Here is a 17,247-nt window from a genome sequence, read left to right on the forward strand (position 1 = left end):
TGTAGATCTCCACAATTCCCATGACTTTCTAAACTATAAGGATTAAGCTATTATTTTAAACATTCTTAATATTTTGATTTCCCAACCAACCACATAGCTTTTTTCTGTCTACTTTGACTTTTACAAAAAGGAGGATGTAAAAAGTCGTATCAAATGTGAAAAACATTTTTTGAAGTAATGAATTTGTCAGACTGAAAAAAATGACATGTTATATGTATACATGTTTCTTACCATTGAAATAATATCTAGTAGATAGGCACACTGAAACCTTTAAATGTGTCTTCTATAATAATTTTCAATTAAAAACAAACAAACAAACAAAAAATAAATTTTACAAGAACAGAGAAATGTGTTTAAGTCAATCCTTTTCATAAGAACATACCTAGAAAGGCTGTATTGGAGGTTTTCCTTTCAAAACAGGACAGCAGAAACACCAGAAAAGCCAAGATATCCAAGAACATGATTTGTAGAGGTATTTACTACAGTAAAATTAATAATTTTAAAACAAGAAAATCTCTCAATTTTGTCTTGATAAAGAACAAGGAATTCTCCAATGTCTCACCTCTACAGTTCTCCTATATGATACTTGACTATGTCCAACTGAGGAATGATCAAAACAATTCATGGTGGTTAATCAAGTCATTAGATTTTGCATTCCAAGCTGTGTAACTGGCAGAAATGTAAACTAAAATATAGCTGAGGATTTTATCATATACCACATCCAGAGCTTTCTTTTTTTTTTTTCTTTTTTTTTTTTTTTTTTGAAGGTGCAATTACGAATAGAAATAGTCATTTTATAGTTAAGGTCATAAGTAGCTACGTGCTGTAGAGTCAGTTGCAATTTTACTTACTACATCCAGATTGTGCCAAGACTAAACCAATCTGCTTCAAATATCATTTGAGAGAAAAACTTTTTTTGATGTCTGGTCTTAATTAAGCAAGGTGCTAGTCAGATACAAATGCTTGAGAAATGGAGATCAGAGCATTTCTCTAAACCTTGTATTTTCCTGTTTGTTTGTTTTTTTTGTTTGTTTGTTTGTCTTGGTTTCATTTTTTTGAGGTTATAATCAGTTGTTTTGGAACTTACAATGAATTCTAAAATGGTTATTTTCTGGGATTCTGTAGCACTTTCTCCTTCTAGCCAAGAGCCTGCAGGATTTCTCATCAGACCATCTTCTTATAATTAAAAAATATCATTTGCACTTATTCATCATTCCAGATTGTGCCACAAAGACAAATCTGTCCCATCAATCTTGATCTCTCTACTGGCTAAAAGAACTTTCAGGTATTTCATATAACTTCCCAGTATGGGACCACAATCTCACCACTCACTTATAACATTATACAACCTCCTAATCTTCTGCACTGAAGAAAGAATTCACCCCTCTACTGGCTTAATTCAGCTCCATACCAGCAAAGGTTATTCATTCATTATTCTCTTCAGAAATTCTATCAGATAACAGCATTTTAATTTGCTGTTATGGTTTCAAAGAAATTACAGTTTCGTAAGTTGCACCGGGGATGCCTTGAGTGAACTTGTCTCCAGAGCCATTTCTAGACAGGTCTAGCCAGTTTGCAGGTGATGGCTATCTACTCTGAAACACCAGAACATGCTGAGCATGAGGATATCCAAAGGTTACATTAATGGAGTGATGAGATCCACTGTCTTCAAAGACCATGGAATATCATTATGTCGGATGGACAAGAAGAGAACTACCTGACTTATGAGAAACATGGGCATATAGAATGTACACACTATTTCTATTGTTCCTTTTTTCCAAATTTTGAGAAAAAGATTATCAGAGGCAATTATGAAAGTGAGACGGCAGGTCCCTTTGTGTTACCTTATAGGAAGAAAGATTGGAAAAGTTTTCTTAACATTGTCTTCAAATTTGTTAGTATTCTAGATATAGTTTGACTTTTCAAGGAAGACCCCCAAATCACTGCGTAAGTTGAGATGGAGAGGTAGGTTGTTTGTGAAAGACAGAGCACTCGGGTGAAAGGAAAATTTTCCTAAAACCAGCAAGTTTTGAATTACTTCTTTTTTATGAAAACATGTTTCAGAACAATTCTGAGTTTGCAACCACTTACATTCTTTTTAAGAGCCAGGATAACAAAAATTATACAGAAGATATGGACAAGTGCTTCTTTGAAATATTGAGTGTACAATCAACTCCTCACTTAGGTACAGCAGCTGTCTGCACTACAGATGTCTTTGTAAAATCAAATTCATGCCATAGATCTGATGGCAATGCATTGAATGGCTCTTCCTACTGAATTATGCATGTGGCAATTTTTCTATAATCTCGCAATTTAATTTCATGCAATTTACATATGCTGATTAATACTGCAGTGTAAAGATATATTTAATATGATCTGGCACTGGTGTATAAATAATGTCTTATATCAGTACTTTGGGCTGTTCTTAAAGATTAACTTCTTTTAACGTTGTGTTCAAGTTACACTGTCCTTCCTCTAATATACCACAAAAAACACGTACTAAACTACCTCTTGCTTAATGTGATTTCTATCAGTTGCACTACCTTTAAACAAGATCTTTTATGAATAAATATCTTGTTTTTAACAGAAGAAAATAGCTAGACAGAAAAAGTGGGGTTTTTTTTGAGTATTTAGAACATAACAGAGCAGAACAAATACCAGACATAATGTTTGAAAAGGAATTTCTATCAAACCATCAGTTTATCTGCATTAATATATATTCCATCACTTATAAATTGCATTTCAGATATTGTTACTAATTAGTTTTGGCTGATATTGGAGTATTTTGTATGCCCCATTTATAAAAGCTGTTTGCCCATCTGTTAATAGGTTGGAAGTGATTAAAGGACACTTATTTTGGCTGTTGCAAAGGCCAAATCATATTAAAGCTGCAAATATGTGACAAAATCAGCTAAAGGTTTGCCAAGTTCAGGACCTGATTTTCCTGAAGACTTGTGGTGTCTGCTTCCTTTCCTTCCTGTATAAAGCATCTATGAGTTTTCAGTATATAAAAGCAAAAAATTCAGCCTAGTAATGATAGGCCGCACCTGCTATCTATTTGTTTAACCAGAGATTTTAATAAACTTTAAATGTTTGGGGAGGTTGTTTGTTAGCTGTTTTTTTAATCTGTGGCTAAAAACAACAAAAAAGAACATTTCTGCTGTTTGTATATTAACCTTGAAGCATTGCTTCTGAGCTCTTAAATAAAATGCGTCTTACAAGAGTACTCAGTATCACAATATTTTAATATCTATGCCTTCTCGCCTATTGTTTCATCAGTTTGCACAAAAGAGCAAGAAAAGAAGAAATAGGTCAATATGGGAAATATCAGGAGGAAAAAGAGAAGAAAAAAGAGGGTAAAGAATTGGATGAGAAGTACAGTCATAGAGAGTGAGCTGGAAATAACAGAAAACCAAAAACTCTAATAGCAAGAGATTTGTGTGTGCCATTATTGTGAGATAGTTCAAGCCTTCAGTTCAACCTAGGGAACAGTATTTCAGTCATATATTTAACTTAAATGAAGGTCTGAATAAGCCTCATACAAAGAGCTGGAATGACTCCTGTATACTATTTACATCCTATAGCCTACCTGAAGAAATCTCCCATATTAGATTATATACTGCCCTTTCTCCACATAATAACTCAATGCTTTACTGTGTTAGGGTAGAACCCAAGCTGACCCTTATTCCAGAAGAAATGCAACAATGGAGATGTGAAAAAAGTTTTCAACCAGATATTCTAACACTGCTTGGTCTGAAACCCCCTGAATAACTTCTTCCTTAATTGGATTTCAAATGTAATATCAAAGGGAAAAGACCAGTAACTAACCCTAGACTTCTTTGCTTCATCTGCAAATTTAATTTTATAAATGAGCAACATAAAGTGCTACCGACATACATTAAAGACATACCACCTGCTTTGTACTTCTCTAATGGAAAATCTGTCAAGCACTTTCTTTAATGATTATACGTCTTAAAATTCAACAAATGAAAGGATTATCACTGAAATCATATTAATCTGCAAAGGATTAACAGCCTACTGTTGAAAGACTTCATGAACTGCAATAGGAGAGGATCTGAAATAAAAAATGCAAAGAGCTTTTCACATAAATAGTGCAGAAGGACTGTAGAGGTTGAAGCAGGAAAAGCAAAAAGGGATTGAAACAAAGACTGGTGATGTGAATCAAGCACTTCAGCATCAAAAATAAAACGAAATTGTAAGAAACATGCTATAAGGTGTAACATCCCCACTACCTGTATACAGTTTACTCATTTTCTTTGTTTCTGCAACCAGTTGTCCTCTCATTCTCGTTTGTAATTTCAAACACATTTAGATACATTATCTGAAATGTTTTTCAAGAATGAAACAAAACAATATTGAACATTCTGAACCTAATGAAACATTGAGAATGGAATCTTGATTTCCTCCTGATAGTATTCTTTAATGGATAGGAAGAGTTGATAAAATATTTTATCTTCAACAGTACACAGCTTAGCTTTTACAATTCTGAGGCACAAATAAATTGTTCTCTGTTATATTTTCCCTGCCTTTAGGACAGTAATGAAATCATGGCCAGGCATTTCTTGTTACTTAATGGCCGACAGAGTTCATCTCATCGAACCAATTTCAGCAGTTATACATATTCATGAAACACTTAAGGATGTGTTTGATTTTAGCTTTAGTGGGACTTAAGGATATGCCTAAAGTTAGGCACGTACTTAAAATGCTATGCTGAATTGGGATGGAGGCAACTGCACGCTTACCTGAGCTAAACTCAAAATTAAGCATATGCTTAAGTGTTTTGCTGAATACAGATGGAGTGCTGAACTGGAGCCCAGTGATTACTCATAAGTGTCAGTATGTTCTCAATCCAGAAATTATCACTATACAAATAAAATCTGAAGATACACATATACATAATCAATGTATGGCTGAGTAGAATTTTGATGACCAGCTAATTAGAATTCATGCAGACATAAATTAAGAAGATGATGAAACACTGCTTAAACTCAAAGACATCCTAAATTATTCACTCAGGATGTTCATAGAAGACAAAATATGACAGAGAAGCAACATGGAGGCATAAATAGAAGCCCTAATGACAAGCACAACAACAGCTTTAACTTCCAGCTGAAGACAGTTATTAACTTCAGAGGGCCCAATTTAGTTGGTCTCAGGCCTGATACTAGGCAAACTTAAAATTTTCAAATTTTAAATTTGCCTAGTTTTCTGAGGCCACAATGATGTTAATAGGAGGTTTCGATACACATCAAACAAATGGATCTGGTTCATCAGATCATACAAATCAGACCCAGAATCACCATTCTGAGGTTTTGTAACTTAATGGCATCGAAAATCTATAGATTCTATTTGGAAAAAACAAATGCATGGCTAAGGCCCATTCATGCTTTCCAATGCCTTTCTCAGTTTCTATATTAATTTCAAAAAGAAAAACATTAAAATAAATCAGTTTCATCTGCTGTCATTTTTTTACAAAAGATGAATAGGAAAAAAGGCACCTCACATTTTCTTTTCTGACTTAGCACCTGATGCAGCACTTTTCTTTTTGTAGACTGGGAAGTCTATCTGGAAAGAAAAAAGAAAGATCTAGTGAATTAGATGATATTTAAAATTTAAGACCGCTCACAACTGCCATATAATTCAAGAATTGTACATATACTTTAAAAGGTTCACAATTTAGATAGGACTTGCTGCTTTATTGAGCAAAATTAATAGTTTAAAGAAATAAATTCAACCTATGTTTTATGTGAGGGATAAACCTAGCAATACTTTCCTTTAAGCTCAGATGTACAGCTTCAGAAAGTGTAAATTTTGTTTTCCCCTTTCCATGTCTCTGTCAAGCTACTTTGGATTATTATTCTAGTAATGCCTTCATTACGAAAACACAGAAGACTAATATTTGGTATCATATTTTTCGTCTTAGAACCACTTGCGTAGATCAGGCTGGTTGGCTTTTGTTGTACTGCATTTCTGATCAGGCTAACTCTTAAAAAGGACACATCATCTGGTAAAAGATTCAGAAGAAAGAAAAAACAGAATGCAATGGAAACATATAAATATAACCCCCTCAACTGTCCTCCCCTAGTATGAAATATGGCTTTTCCCATATATATTTTCATTCTTGTGTTCCTGGAATACAGTTATGAACGAAGCATCATAAAAAACATGTATCTGGCTTTACACTGAAAAAGCACCCATCCCAGTGTGCTCTCCCTGACAACAGCCAACAAAGGAGTCTAGGCAGGTGTAAGAAACACCATACATTTGGAGTGATTTGTCTCCATTACAGACTTCTGGTTATTGACAGCTTAGTGACTGAACTACGGGCAGCATCTCTACCCTTGTGTTTAATAGCCACTGAATAACTAATCAGACATCAAATTGCCTAATCCCCTTTTTGATCCCCTCTATATTTTCAGACTTTGCAACACCTGTGACTACCAGAGCCATAATTTAATTTTGCATTATCTGAAAAAGACTTTTGGATTTTTGTTTTAAATTTGCTACCTGATAATTTCATCATGTTCTAGTACTTGAGCTACAGAAATAATAAATATCAATATTCTTTATTAGCCTTTCCCCCACTTTCAAGATTGTATTGCTGCTCAGTTACCAAGATCTTATGATACTGAATCAATGGATGGTAAAACGGTATATCATATTTATCATCAGTAAATACAGCATGAAACATTTTCTATCCTGATGAATCCCAATTTATTTAGTCTGTCTTATGAAAGAAACTATTCCACACATCTGGCAGTTCCACACACTACCTTCTAGACTCTATCTTTTTTGGATGGTCTGAATGGCATGTGATATCTAAGATACATGCGTACTATGGATGTAGTTAAGAACTATGTGCTGATTACTAGCCAGCTACATGGGCACTTTCACGTTCTTATTAAATTCCAGTTAGGTTATCCGTGCTACAGCTGGTCTCAGGAGACTTCCCGTCAATTAAAGACCAGGCACATTTGACCAGCTAAAGGAAAGACTGCATGCCTGACAAGTGATTTGCTCCTACCCACGTCGTGGACAAGTAAGTCCTACTGGTTGCATGTTACTGTTCCATATATTTTTGTCTATATCATAGACCCTAGTCCCATTTACTGAAACCAAAGTCTGATATTCAAATGTATACTAGCTTTGCCTATTATCTACCACCGTAGATCCTACCTTGCTCTATGGACTTCCTAATGTTTTGGCTCAGCTCCCAGTTATGCTATTCTCCCAATTTTTGGAATGACACTTCTACTGATTATTCTTCTGACCTGTTGTGCTTGGTTTCAGTCACTAACTCCTTACTGTAACCTCTCTGCACACTGCCACCTTTCTCAAGGTACACAGATATGATGTGTTCACCCCTGAATTATTTTTCTTATTATACCCAACCTCCTGCTATATTTTGTGCTCCATTTGGTGCCAAGTTTACAATTTCAGAGAACTAACCACAATGATTCCAAGTTCTTGCCTGTGTGAAAATGCAAATTTTAGAGCACATTTAGGTATACATATATATAGTAATTCCTTCCACCAAACATTTTCATTACTTTTTCAGTCACCAGAATGTTTTGATGAGCAAATAACAAAATAAAATTTTGTTTGAAAAATCGTAAGTAGTATGTGCTAGATTAACATTGGCAATGCATTTAGTATATCTACACCACTATTTCAGGAGTGATATTTAGCAAATCTACCCACAGAGCCTAAATGCTAGACACTGATTATCATTTTTTAATCAAGAGTGCAGGTTTTAAAGGTTGCAAGTCACTGAACTGACTTGTATTGCAGATTTCAATCAGTGAGGTATGGGTTACCTAAATGTTAAAGGAAAAACATTCTTCTTATGAGGCTACTACACTTCAAGCAATTGCTATCATAAACAGAGGGCCTGGCTCTTCTCACCTTTGTATGTTTTTGGATTATTAGCCACCAATTAAATGTTATCTGCTGGGAGAGCTAAAATGCATGTGCATGCTCAGGAATAGCCTTATTTAACACCTCATTTTATAGGTGTATGGTTCTTTGGTCATTTATTTAAGATGTTCTCTGTTATCACTGAGCAGCTTTGACTGGTTTGATTTCATACTAATTTGCTGTATTTTGGTCTTCTGTTTTTCATCTAGGAATTTGAGTCCTGAAATTGCTCCTCCAATTGCTCCTCCAAAATGCCTCATTTTATCACCCCCATTCATTCATTTGGAAACACTGCCTGGGATATAAGGCATATGCTGAAAGGCAGTCTACCTTTTAGTTCATGTGGTCTAATGCCATGCCAATGCCCAATAAAGCCACCAGCTAGGATTTAATATGAAGATGAAACTACATTTCTTGTACAATTGAGATATGACTAGATAATTTTATACAATCTAAGCATTAACACCAGCTGCCTGGGAAAAAACATGAGAAAAGGGTGGACACAGAAGTGCAATAAGCGTACTATCTGCATAAGTATCTGCCTCAAGAGTCAATCTCCAAAAATTAATTTCTGGGCAAAGGTCCAACACTAAAGTAAGCAACTTTGCACATTTCTGGTTATAAATGTATGAATTCAGTGCAAGATAGATGCTTGATGATGTTTTAAGTTGCTTCAAATGTATCTTAACAATTAACAATACATTTACCAAATGCTATCAAGTCATTATCCAAGGTATTCTTGGGTCCTCCAGCTGTGCTTATCAGTATGTGATGACGATTATGAGCTGACAATGAAAATTAATATATTACTATACATGTGATCAGGATTTGCCAGGACCATATCTCTCTATATATCTGATATTCATAAAACAAGTATCAAACATCTGTAAAGACTGTTCATTTCAAAATGAACATTTTGATCAGCAGACTGCTACCTACAAGGTTTTATACAGCAGAGAGAAAACAATTTTGCACCTTAATTTCTTTTTAAAGTAAGATATATCTTACATTACTTTCTTAAAGTAAGTTGGCCACATAGCTTGAAGTATGTTCCCTTTTAACAATAAGGAAAATCATATCACTAACCCCTGAAAAGTGGGAGACACGAAACACACACAAAGGTTTTCTTTACAATCTGCACTCACCATTATATTTGATACACTGCTATAACAAAGGAGTCAAATGGTTTTATCTTCTCAGAATCTTCCACATAAGACAGTGCAGTGAAGCATGTGTTTGACTCAGAATGAGCTGTTCCCCACTTCACACTATGATGAGCCACTTGCCAATTGAGTTCAGCCTCCTGCCTCCCACTTGCAAAAGGAATTTAATTGGCTGTTACAGCAATCTGTACTCTGATAAGGTTGCTGAGAGGGGAGAGAAAAAAAAAAAAAATCCTGTCTCATCTGAAGACCTTATATAGTGTTTTTCTTCCACAGCCCTCTATTTGTGCTGGTCCACCATCTCAGTGTTTAGTCACCCTTTGAACAGCCATTACTCCCTCTAGACTTCCCATTTCTACCTGGAGCCATCCAAAAGTTCACAGTTCGTTTCCTTTACTTCTGAAACTATCTTTGAAGTCTCCAGTATGTGGTCCAGCAGGTTGTGTATGCTTTCATCTGAGGCTGCCTCCCCCCCTTGAATTCAAAGTTTTATTCTGCCTGAGACAAGGGTGGCCTGCAATAAAGACCTTGCTTCCACTTCACAAGCCACCTGTTATCTTCTTCACCAACCTGCCAACTTCTCTATTGCTTCCCAGTCCTGCTGCTCCCCAGCCCACTGTGCCATCTGCACAGCAGGAATTCAGAGATAAACTTACCAAGTGTTAGAAGTCTCAGCTTTGTCTCAGAGCCGATGCTGTTTTGTGAGCAGAATAATTATTCTGGAATAAAAGTAACTTTTATTTAAGAATAATGTCTACATAGAAAGCTACTCTGCTTCCTGTTTTGTATGGGAAACAAGATCTATTTGTGAATACCTCAAGATTTCCTCAGTAAAACAGGATATACGTGGATATAATAATTGCATTAATCTGCAAAAGGAATGAAAAATGATTCAAAATATCATTTAAAAATCTTTAACATTTCCAGAATATCTGGAACTGGGGAGAAGATGAAATGAAGGACTCTGATGACTCAAAAGACTTAAGACTTCTGCCCTAAAATTAAGAAAGGAAAAAAAAAAAAAAAAGGAAAAATTTGCAATGAGAATACAGACCACTGCATCCCAGTAGAAACTGAATGAAGGGTAGCATATAAAGCACTGGAAGAGGTGGCTAGGTTGAAACCAGAAAGAAAATCCAGCTTGTCTATTATAGCTAGTGGCACCATGCCACAGAAACTCATGAACTTAGTCTCGGTCCCAGGGCCCCAAGATGATGAACACTGCTTAAATACAATAAGTAGAGGACAATCACTAACCCAGGTAATTTCAAATTGCATTTAAAAAAAAAAAAAAAAAGGAAGAGGCAACAGTAGAATACAGATGGATCAGATGGATGAAGTAACAATGTAACATGAGGAAATAGTGAATTGATTTTGGTTGGCATGATACAGAATTGTCAAAGTACATCAGGAACTTGAACAGACAGCGTGGTAAAGCTTAACCTTAAGTATGAATAGAAAGTGCATTAAAGAGGTTGTTTTCAACCATCTACAAAGAGTTTCTGCTAAGCCTACAAGGTAGCACAGGAAAAACACCTACAGTTGCATGCTGGAACGTTAAAGCTGGCATCATACATCAATAGGAAGAATAGAAGCTGATCATTCTTTTGTGAATCAGGGATGATAGAGTGGAAATGGATGTTTCATATTTTGTTCAATTCAGATTATTATGGTATTCTGTCTAAACTGGTGAATTTCAACCATGGAACCACTTTGCATGATAAACAGTAGAACTCTTTGTCAGCCTTGAATCCTAATGAAGGAATGGTTAATTTGCAGCTAGCTTTGAAAGAGCTTTAGATTTAAATAACTGTCTCCTATTTTAGGTCAAGTACAAAACCCTAGTAAAGTGCAAATTGCAAGTAAACTAAGCTATCTCAGCTCTTAAAACACCACCATTATATCCTATCTCCTCCCAAAGAGAACAAATCAGTAATATAAAATAATGATTCTGACAAGGTAACACCTTGTCTATAACCCATTCTTCCTCATGTGCCTTTTTGGGAAAGATTTTATTAAGCATATTTTAAAGTTTAATGAACTACTCTTACTTTTTTGTTTTGGATAATTTTTCAGAGAATACATAAAAGCCATTCTAAAGAAACAATAAACGCTTGTGTGTAGACATAAGCAGAGCTGTGGGTACTTTCTAAGCACACTCCCTGTTTTATCCAGATTCACATGCTATAGTAATCTCTGTTGTCTTTTCTCATTGAATAAAATAAAATCAGACATAGAAATATTCTGAAAGACTATTTTCTTTCATGTGAAATGTTCATTAACGAAGATGTCTGTGCATGACAAGCTTTCTACTCCTTCTTCCTCACTTGTCTGTATTTTGATCCAGGCTAGTTTTTCATCTTGCTAGATTAGACTGTACAGCTGGCTTTCATCAAATGAAAGTGCCATGAGGCAAGGGTATACATAGCAACTCACCTACCAAAAACATGAGTATTGTAAATAGAAAGTTGAACTGATGTTAAAAATAATTGAAAGAATGTGCCTCAGAATCACTTGTGAAAACAACCTAACTGCATTGGCAATACAGGCCTACGCTCAATGCCTCTTTGGAGAAGATAGTTTAGCCATGTTATCTATGCAAATAAAGTACTGTCCTGTCTTTGGATAATGTATTCACTGCAGGCTCGCTCATAACATTACATGACATTTCAAGATTTCGAAGCTTAGTTTTGTTCTGTTGCAAAACAAAATCAAGAGATTCAATGCAGTGGCAAACGCATTCACTCAGGATGCCAGACTCTACTACAAAATAGAATGCCCTGAATGAATCAGCACAGCGATTTTCAACTTCAGCTTACCCAAAAAACCCCCTTGCATACTTGGTTTCAATAGTGAGTTAGCATTTCTGTTTTTCTCCGTTTCTCCCTACAGCAGATATTCAAGGCCTGAGAAATTCTTCTTGACAAAAAAGCCTTTGAAACTCATTTCTGGGGGAAAACACTTCAACTGGAGAGCTTTGGGATTTGCCTAAAGGCAGTGTATGTTTCTCAGTAATTTGCTCCTTGCAGAGGAAATGCTAGCTTACCCTTGCTGAAATGAGCATTTTTCAGTAAGTGCTACGCAGTAGTCAGCCTCTGTTCCTAACGCAATTGTTTGCAGTGTAGCAGGAGATATTCTGATTCCCTAAATTCCTTAAACTCACCCTGGGACACAGTTTCTCAGCAACGTCTGCTCATGACGCTTAGTCTTTTCAATCCTTCCGTGGAGATACAGCATTCAGTCTTATCTCATCCTCAACACCAAACAGGCTTAATAAGAAGAAACTAACTCTCTACTTAATGAAAGATCAGGTGAGGAATGATTAGAAATAACAAAATGAAACTAAATATAAAACACAATTTTAATTTAAATGTAAAGATCAGGTGCCTCTCTAGGCAAGAGGTAACCTCTTGTATCTAGACTTGCCAAGATTTTTCTATGAGTTCAGAGTTGGAAATTTACTGCATACAGGGATACCTCTTCTGAATAGGGATACCTCTTCTGAATAGAAAAGGACAGCAATTCCAGATCATCCCATCTGATTCTTTTTTCTAATACTATTTTTTAAATATGTATATGTACATACATTTTTAAATATGTTATGTAATTTTTACTCTTTCTCAGGAAGGCTTCCTCAGAAAGGCTTGCTCATCATCAGCTAGCAAGGTTTTCTTCACTAATCATTTCATACATCTACAGGATTCTTCAGATAACATATTTCTTGTAGCTTAAATGATCTTAACATAAATTCCTAAGACACTGCAATTCTTAGAACACTTTTAAGGCTGAACATCACAATGTTTGTAACCACATATCATTTTGCATATCTTTCATTTAGCTTTTAGTCATCATCAATCTAAGCTTGTACCAGAGAGTAAATGTGACATCCTAGGGCATGCCATTCATATTCACAACACACTTAGGAATACAGTAGTTTCATTGAATTACCTCTAGAGACATGCTGACATTGTTTCTGCCCCTGAAATCTTGTATCATTTTGACCACTAACAAAACGTTTAATGAAACATTACCAAAACAGGTCTCCCAAAACACACCCTCTTCAATAAGCCTATCCCAAGATGTAAACTAAATTTTAGACTCTGTGTCTTTACTGATGAATATCATCCAAGAGATCTTTAGAAAACCAAACTTCCTAGTACAATTTTCAAATAAGAAATAACCATATGAGGCACCAATTTGCAGCTAAATTCTGAGAGGCAACTTGTAAAATACAGAGTTTTAGATGGAGAACAAGTAATCCCCAAAATACAACCATAACACGTTTAATAAGCATAGAAACACATGCTACCCTGTGGGATGTTATATTCTGTATCACTGTGGTCACTCAGCATTCAAGCAAGGTGAATTCTGACTGGATAAAGTATGGAGAAATAGCTGTTCAGATAATCAGGGCAATGAAGAGTGTCTCAGATGAGAGGAAACAAGAAATAGTTTGACCTTTTTCAGCCCAGAGAGACAAAGGCTGACAGTGGACACAATTGATTCAGGCAGGAGTGGGCGTGACAAGTCAAGGATGGACAAGAGCTATAACTCTAAATGACAATGTTGGCACAATATAGTCAGTACAAACTCAGCATACCTAAATTTAGGGTGAAAACTGAAAGTTTCTATCCACCAAAAGAGACTAGAGCTGCTCTCCCATGGAATTAGTGGGAGCAAAAATAAATTAATAAATAAACCAGGTGAAAAACAGTGCTTAATATATATGTAAATGGCACGGTTGCCTTCAGCAACAAGATCCTGGTTTTATCAGATGAAAATGTCTTTCTCAGTCCAAAGTCACTCTCTCTTTGTGAATTAATTGAGTCTTAGGACAATTTACAAATAGGACTGAATTACAGTGAAGAAATATAAGTTTATGTTTATACAAAGCCTGGGTTCATAGTGTTTTCCAAAGAATACAGAGAACAATTATCCAACTGTATTTATCTGAGGATGACTCATTTAGAAGTAACTATAATTATGCTTTTACTGAAAACATCTCTCAGTTGAAGAGGTGCTAGAATTTCAACTGCCAAGATCCAGAATCCTGTCTGACTCAATTTAAGCTATCAAGCCTTCTCTCTTCTTTTATATTATTCTTTATTTACAGATAGTTTCCTTTTCAGAACAAACAACAACAAAAAAATAAAGAAAAAATAAACTTTTCACTCTTGTTTCTTGCAAGACTTTTAGTCTTCACAAGTGTTTTTCGAGAGCCTAAAATGAATTTACAATTATTTTATTATGTAGTAGGATCTATTTACTTCTAAGGCCATATAGAAAATTTTAAGTAGGGAAGTTACCTCCAACGGCTGCTTGCTGCCTTAAATTACATTTAACATTTAATCTTTGTACCTCAAAACCATACAGTGACTGCATTTCACCATATGGAATTTGGTGGTATTTAAGTTTTGTTAAATGTTTCTATTTCTTTCTGGACTTTACCTCATTTGTAATAATAAAAAAAATTGAGAACCAGTTATCTTTGACATGTTTGATATTTTTAAAGAAATATTTGTTAAAACTACTACGGAGGTATGGTAATTTTAGCTATCCAGTCACTGCGTTACATCTCATGAAGTTGGGTCAAATAATTTCAGCTTTATTAGCCCACTGGGAAAAAAGCTTACGCTTCTGGATAGTACATTGTAAAAATCAAGTTGGCAAAACAACGAGATAGCCATGCCATGATGGTACAAATTCTGAAAATTAAATACCAAACTTTCAGTCCCTCTTCTTAAAGAAAGGGTACGTCTACACAACTGATTTCAGTTTTGACATTAGTAGTTGTTATCTAATACATGGTGAGTATTAGCATTTAAAAGTCTACGTACTCCAGAAATTTACACTACTGTTTGTTTTAGTTTAAAACAGGTATCTGTTCTTCGTAACAGGGCCTGTATGATACATGTAATACTCATGTACGTTCTGTAAATGACAGAATTCACAGAGGTTCCACTCATGATATTGAAGTACACTGACAGTGAAGCACCACTTTGTCCATAGTAGTTGGTAGAGTATTGTACATATAATAATCGAAAGTAAGACGAATTTTTGGGGTCCAAAAACTTGGCTACTGCTCCAACTATAAAATTTGTTCTCCCATTTTGATAACACCACTTATATTATAGATCTCTTATGGAGAAAGCGAAGTTTATTGCTAGAATGTTTCTCATTTTTAATGTACGTAGAGCTGATCTCACTGATACTTGGTCAGTTTACATACCTTCTTACCCTTCAGTCTTACGCATTTTTGCCTCATTTGGTCATGCTCCTTCACAGGATTTGGTACAATCACACCTCTCCAGTCCTGGTATACTTTGCCTGTTGGGAAGATTAGTATGGTCTTGAAAAATATGTCATTTATCCAAATTACTTCACATTATTTCTTTACTTTCAATCTACTGAATTAGTAGTTTCAGCTTGCAGAAGTGGAATTGACATTTGCTTCCTATGGGGTCCGACAGGAGTTTCCATAAAACACTTCAAATATTTTTAGGCTCATTGCCTGGATCAATGACAACAAAACTAGAAAAATCTCAAAGTCTGCATCTCATTGCATAGCTTTTAATGCAGTCCCTTCAGTATTTTCAAAGGAAAAATAAAGTCTCATTTTATCCAGATATCCTTCATAGAAAGGCGTAAAACAGCTCTGCATTCTTCCATTCACTTTACCATGGAAAGAATCAGCATGGCTTCCCATCCCTCTCTTGAAGCATGTTGGCTGCAAGACGTTCTGTTCTTTCACCTCCTGAAAATTACCTGACTTGGATGTCTCTTTTCAGATCAGGGCTGAAACCATGAACAAGGCTGCTTTTGAAGGTATTTTAAAGAGCCAGGCTGATTTCCCATCTAACTACAACTAAACCACAGCCAGTACAATATGTGTGCCTTGTGCCAAGCCACAACTTAGTTCTCACTATCATGTGTTAATATCTTTAAAATGTTCTGAACGGTGAAGTACACACACACTACTTTACTTCCCTATCAGCTTCAAGTACATTGAATTCCTGGTTCCAATACAACTTCATTTAGTGAAAAAGGAATGCATAACTTAAAATCATGAATTGCCAGCTTACATTGTAAAATAAAGTATTTAGCTATAAAGTTCTCAAAAATAATTTGAAATAAATCTTACCTCTCTGTACAAATGAACAACTGTAAGCAGTTCTTCCAAGTGATTATGTGTAATAGTGATTGTTATGTTCTGTATAAAATATCGCAAATTTTAAAGGTAACATGCTTAAACCATATCACAATAATTTTGAAACTGACAGGGTGAAAGAATTTTCTGCTCTACATTTTGAAAACATAAAACCTTGACTTCAATGAGTGCACTGCAACACCAGGGAGATCAAAAAAGCTTGATATCTCTTGCAGTAGATGAGATCATTTCAGAAAATCTGAAACAAATTTGGCTAGTGAGTGAAATAAAAATCTCAATTACGCCAGTTTTGCCTGTTACCTACATAACAACAGAGCTGCCGTTAAAGATAACAAAAAACGTTTTTACAAATACATCAACGCAAAAAGGAGGACTAAGGAGAATCTCCATCCTTTACTGGATGCGGGGGGAAACTTAGTAGTTACAAAAGATGAGGAAAAGGCTGAGGTGCTTAATGCTTTCTTTGCCTCAGTCTTTAGCGGCAAGACCGGTTGTTCTCTGGATACCTGGTACACTGAGCTGGTGGAAGGGGATGGGGAGCAGGATGTGGCCCTCGCTATCCATGAGGAAATGGTTGGTGACCTGCTACGACACTTGGATGTACGCAAGTCGATGGGGCCGGATGGGATCCACCCGAGGGTACTGAGCGAACCGGCGGAGGAGCTGGCCAAGCCGCTTTCCATTATTTATCGGCAGTCCTGGCTATCGGGGGAGGTCCCAGTCGACTGGCGGCTAGCAAACGTGACGCCCATCTACAAGAAGGGCCGGAGGGTAGACCCGGGGAACTATAGGCCTGTTAGTTTGACCTCAGTGCCAGGGAAGCTCATGGAGCAGATTATCTTGAGGGTCATCACGCGGCACTTGCAGGGCAACCAGGCGATCAGGCCCAGTCAGCATGGGTTTATGAAAGGTAGGTCCTGCTTGACGAACCTGATCTCCTTCTATGACCAAGTGACGCGCTTGGTGGATGAGAGGAAG

At 36.0% G+C, this 17,247-nt stretch overlaps 1 protein-coding gene across 1 annotated transcript in view; it reads right to left on the minus strand.

Annotated features, from left to right (window-relative positions):
• IQCM (IQ motif containing M) overlaps nt 1–17,247 on the minus strand; it is a 116,050-nt gene that overhangs the window by 62,215 nt on the left and 36,588 nt on the right. Inside the window, 2 exon segments of the mRNA XM_066996739.1 lie at nt 5,525–5,586; nt 15,331–15,428. Of these exon segments, the coding sequence (XP_066852840.1) occupies nt 5,525–5,586; nt 15,331–15,428 (160 nt within the window).

Source organism: Anser cygnoides, chromosome 4, assembly GCF_040182565.1.
Source record: "Anser cygnoides isolate HZ-2024a breed goose chromosome 4, Taihu_goose_T2T_genome, whole genome shotgun sequence".
Taxonomy (NCBI): Eukaryota; Metazoa; Chordata; class Aves; order Anseriformes; family Anatidae; genus Anser; species Anser cygnoides.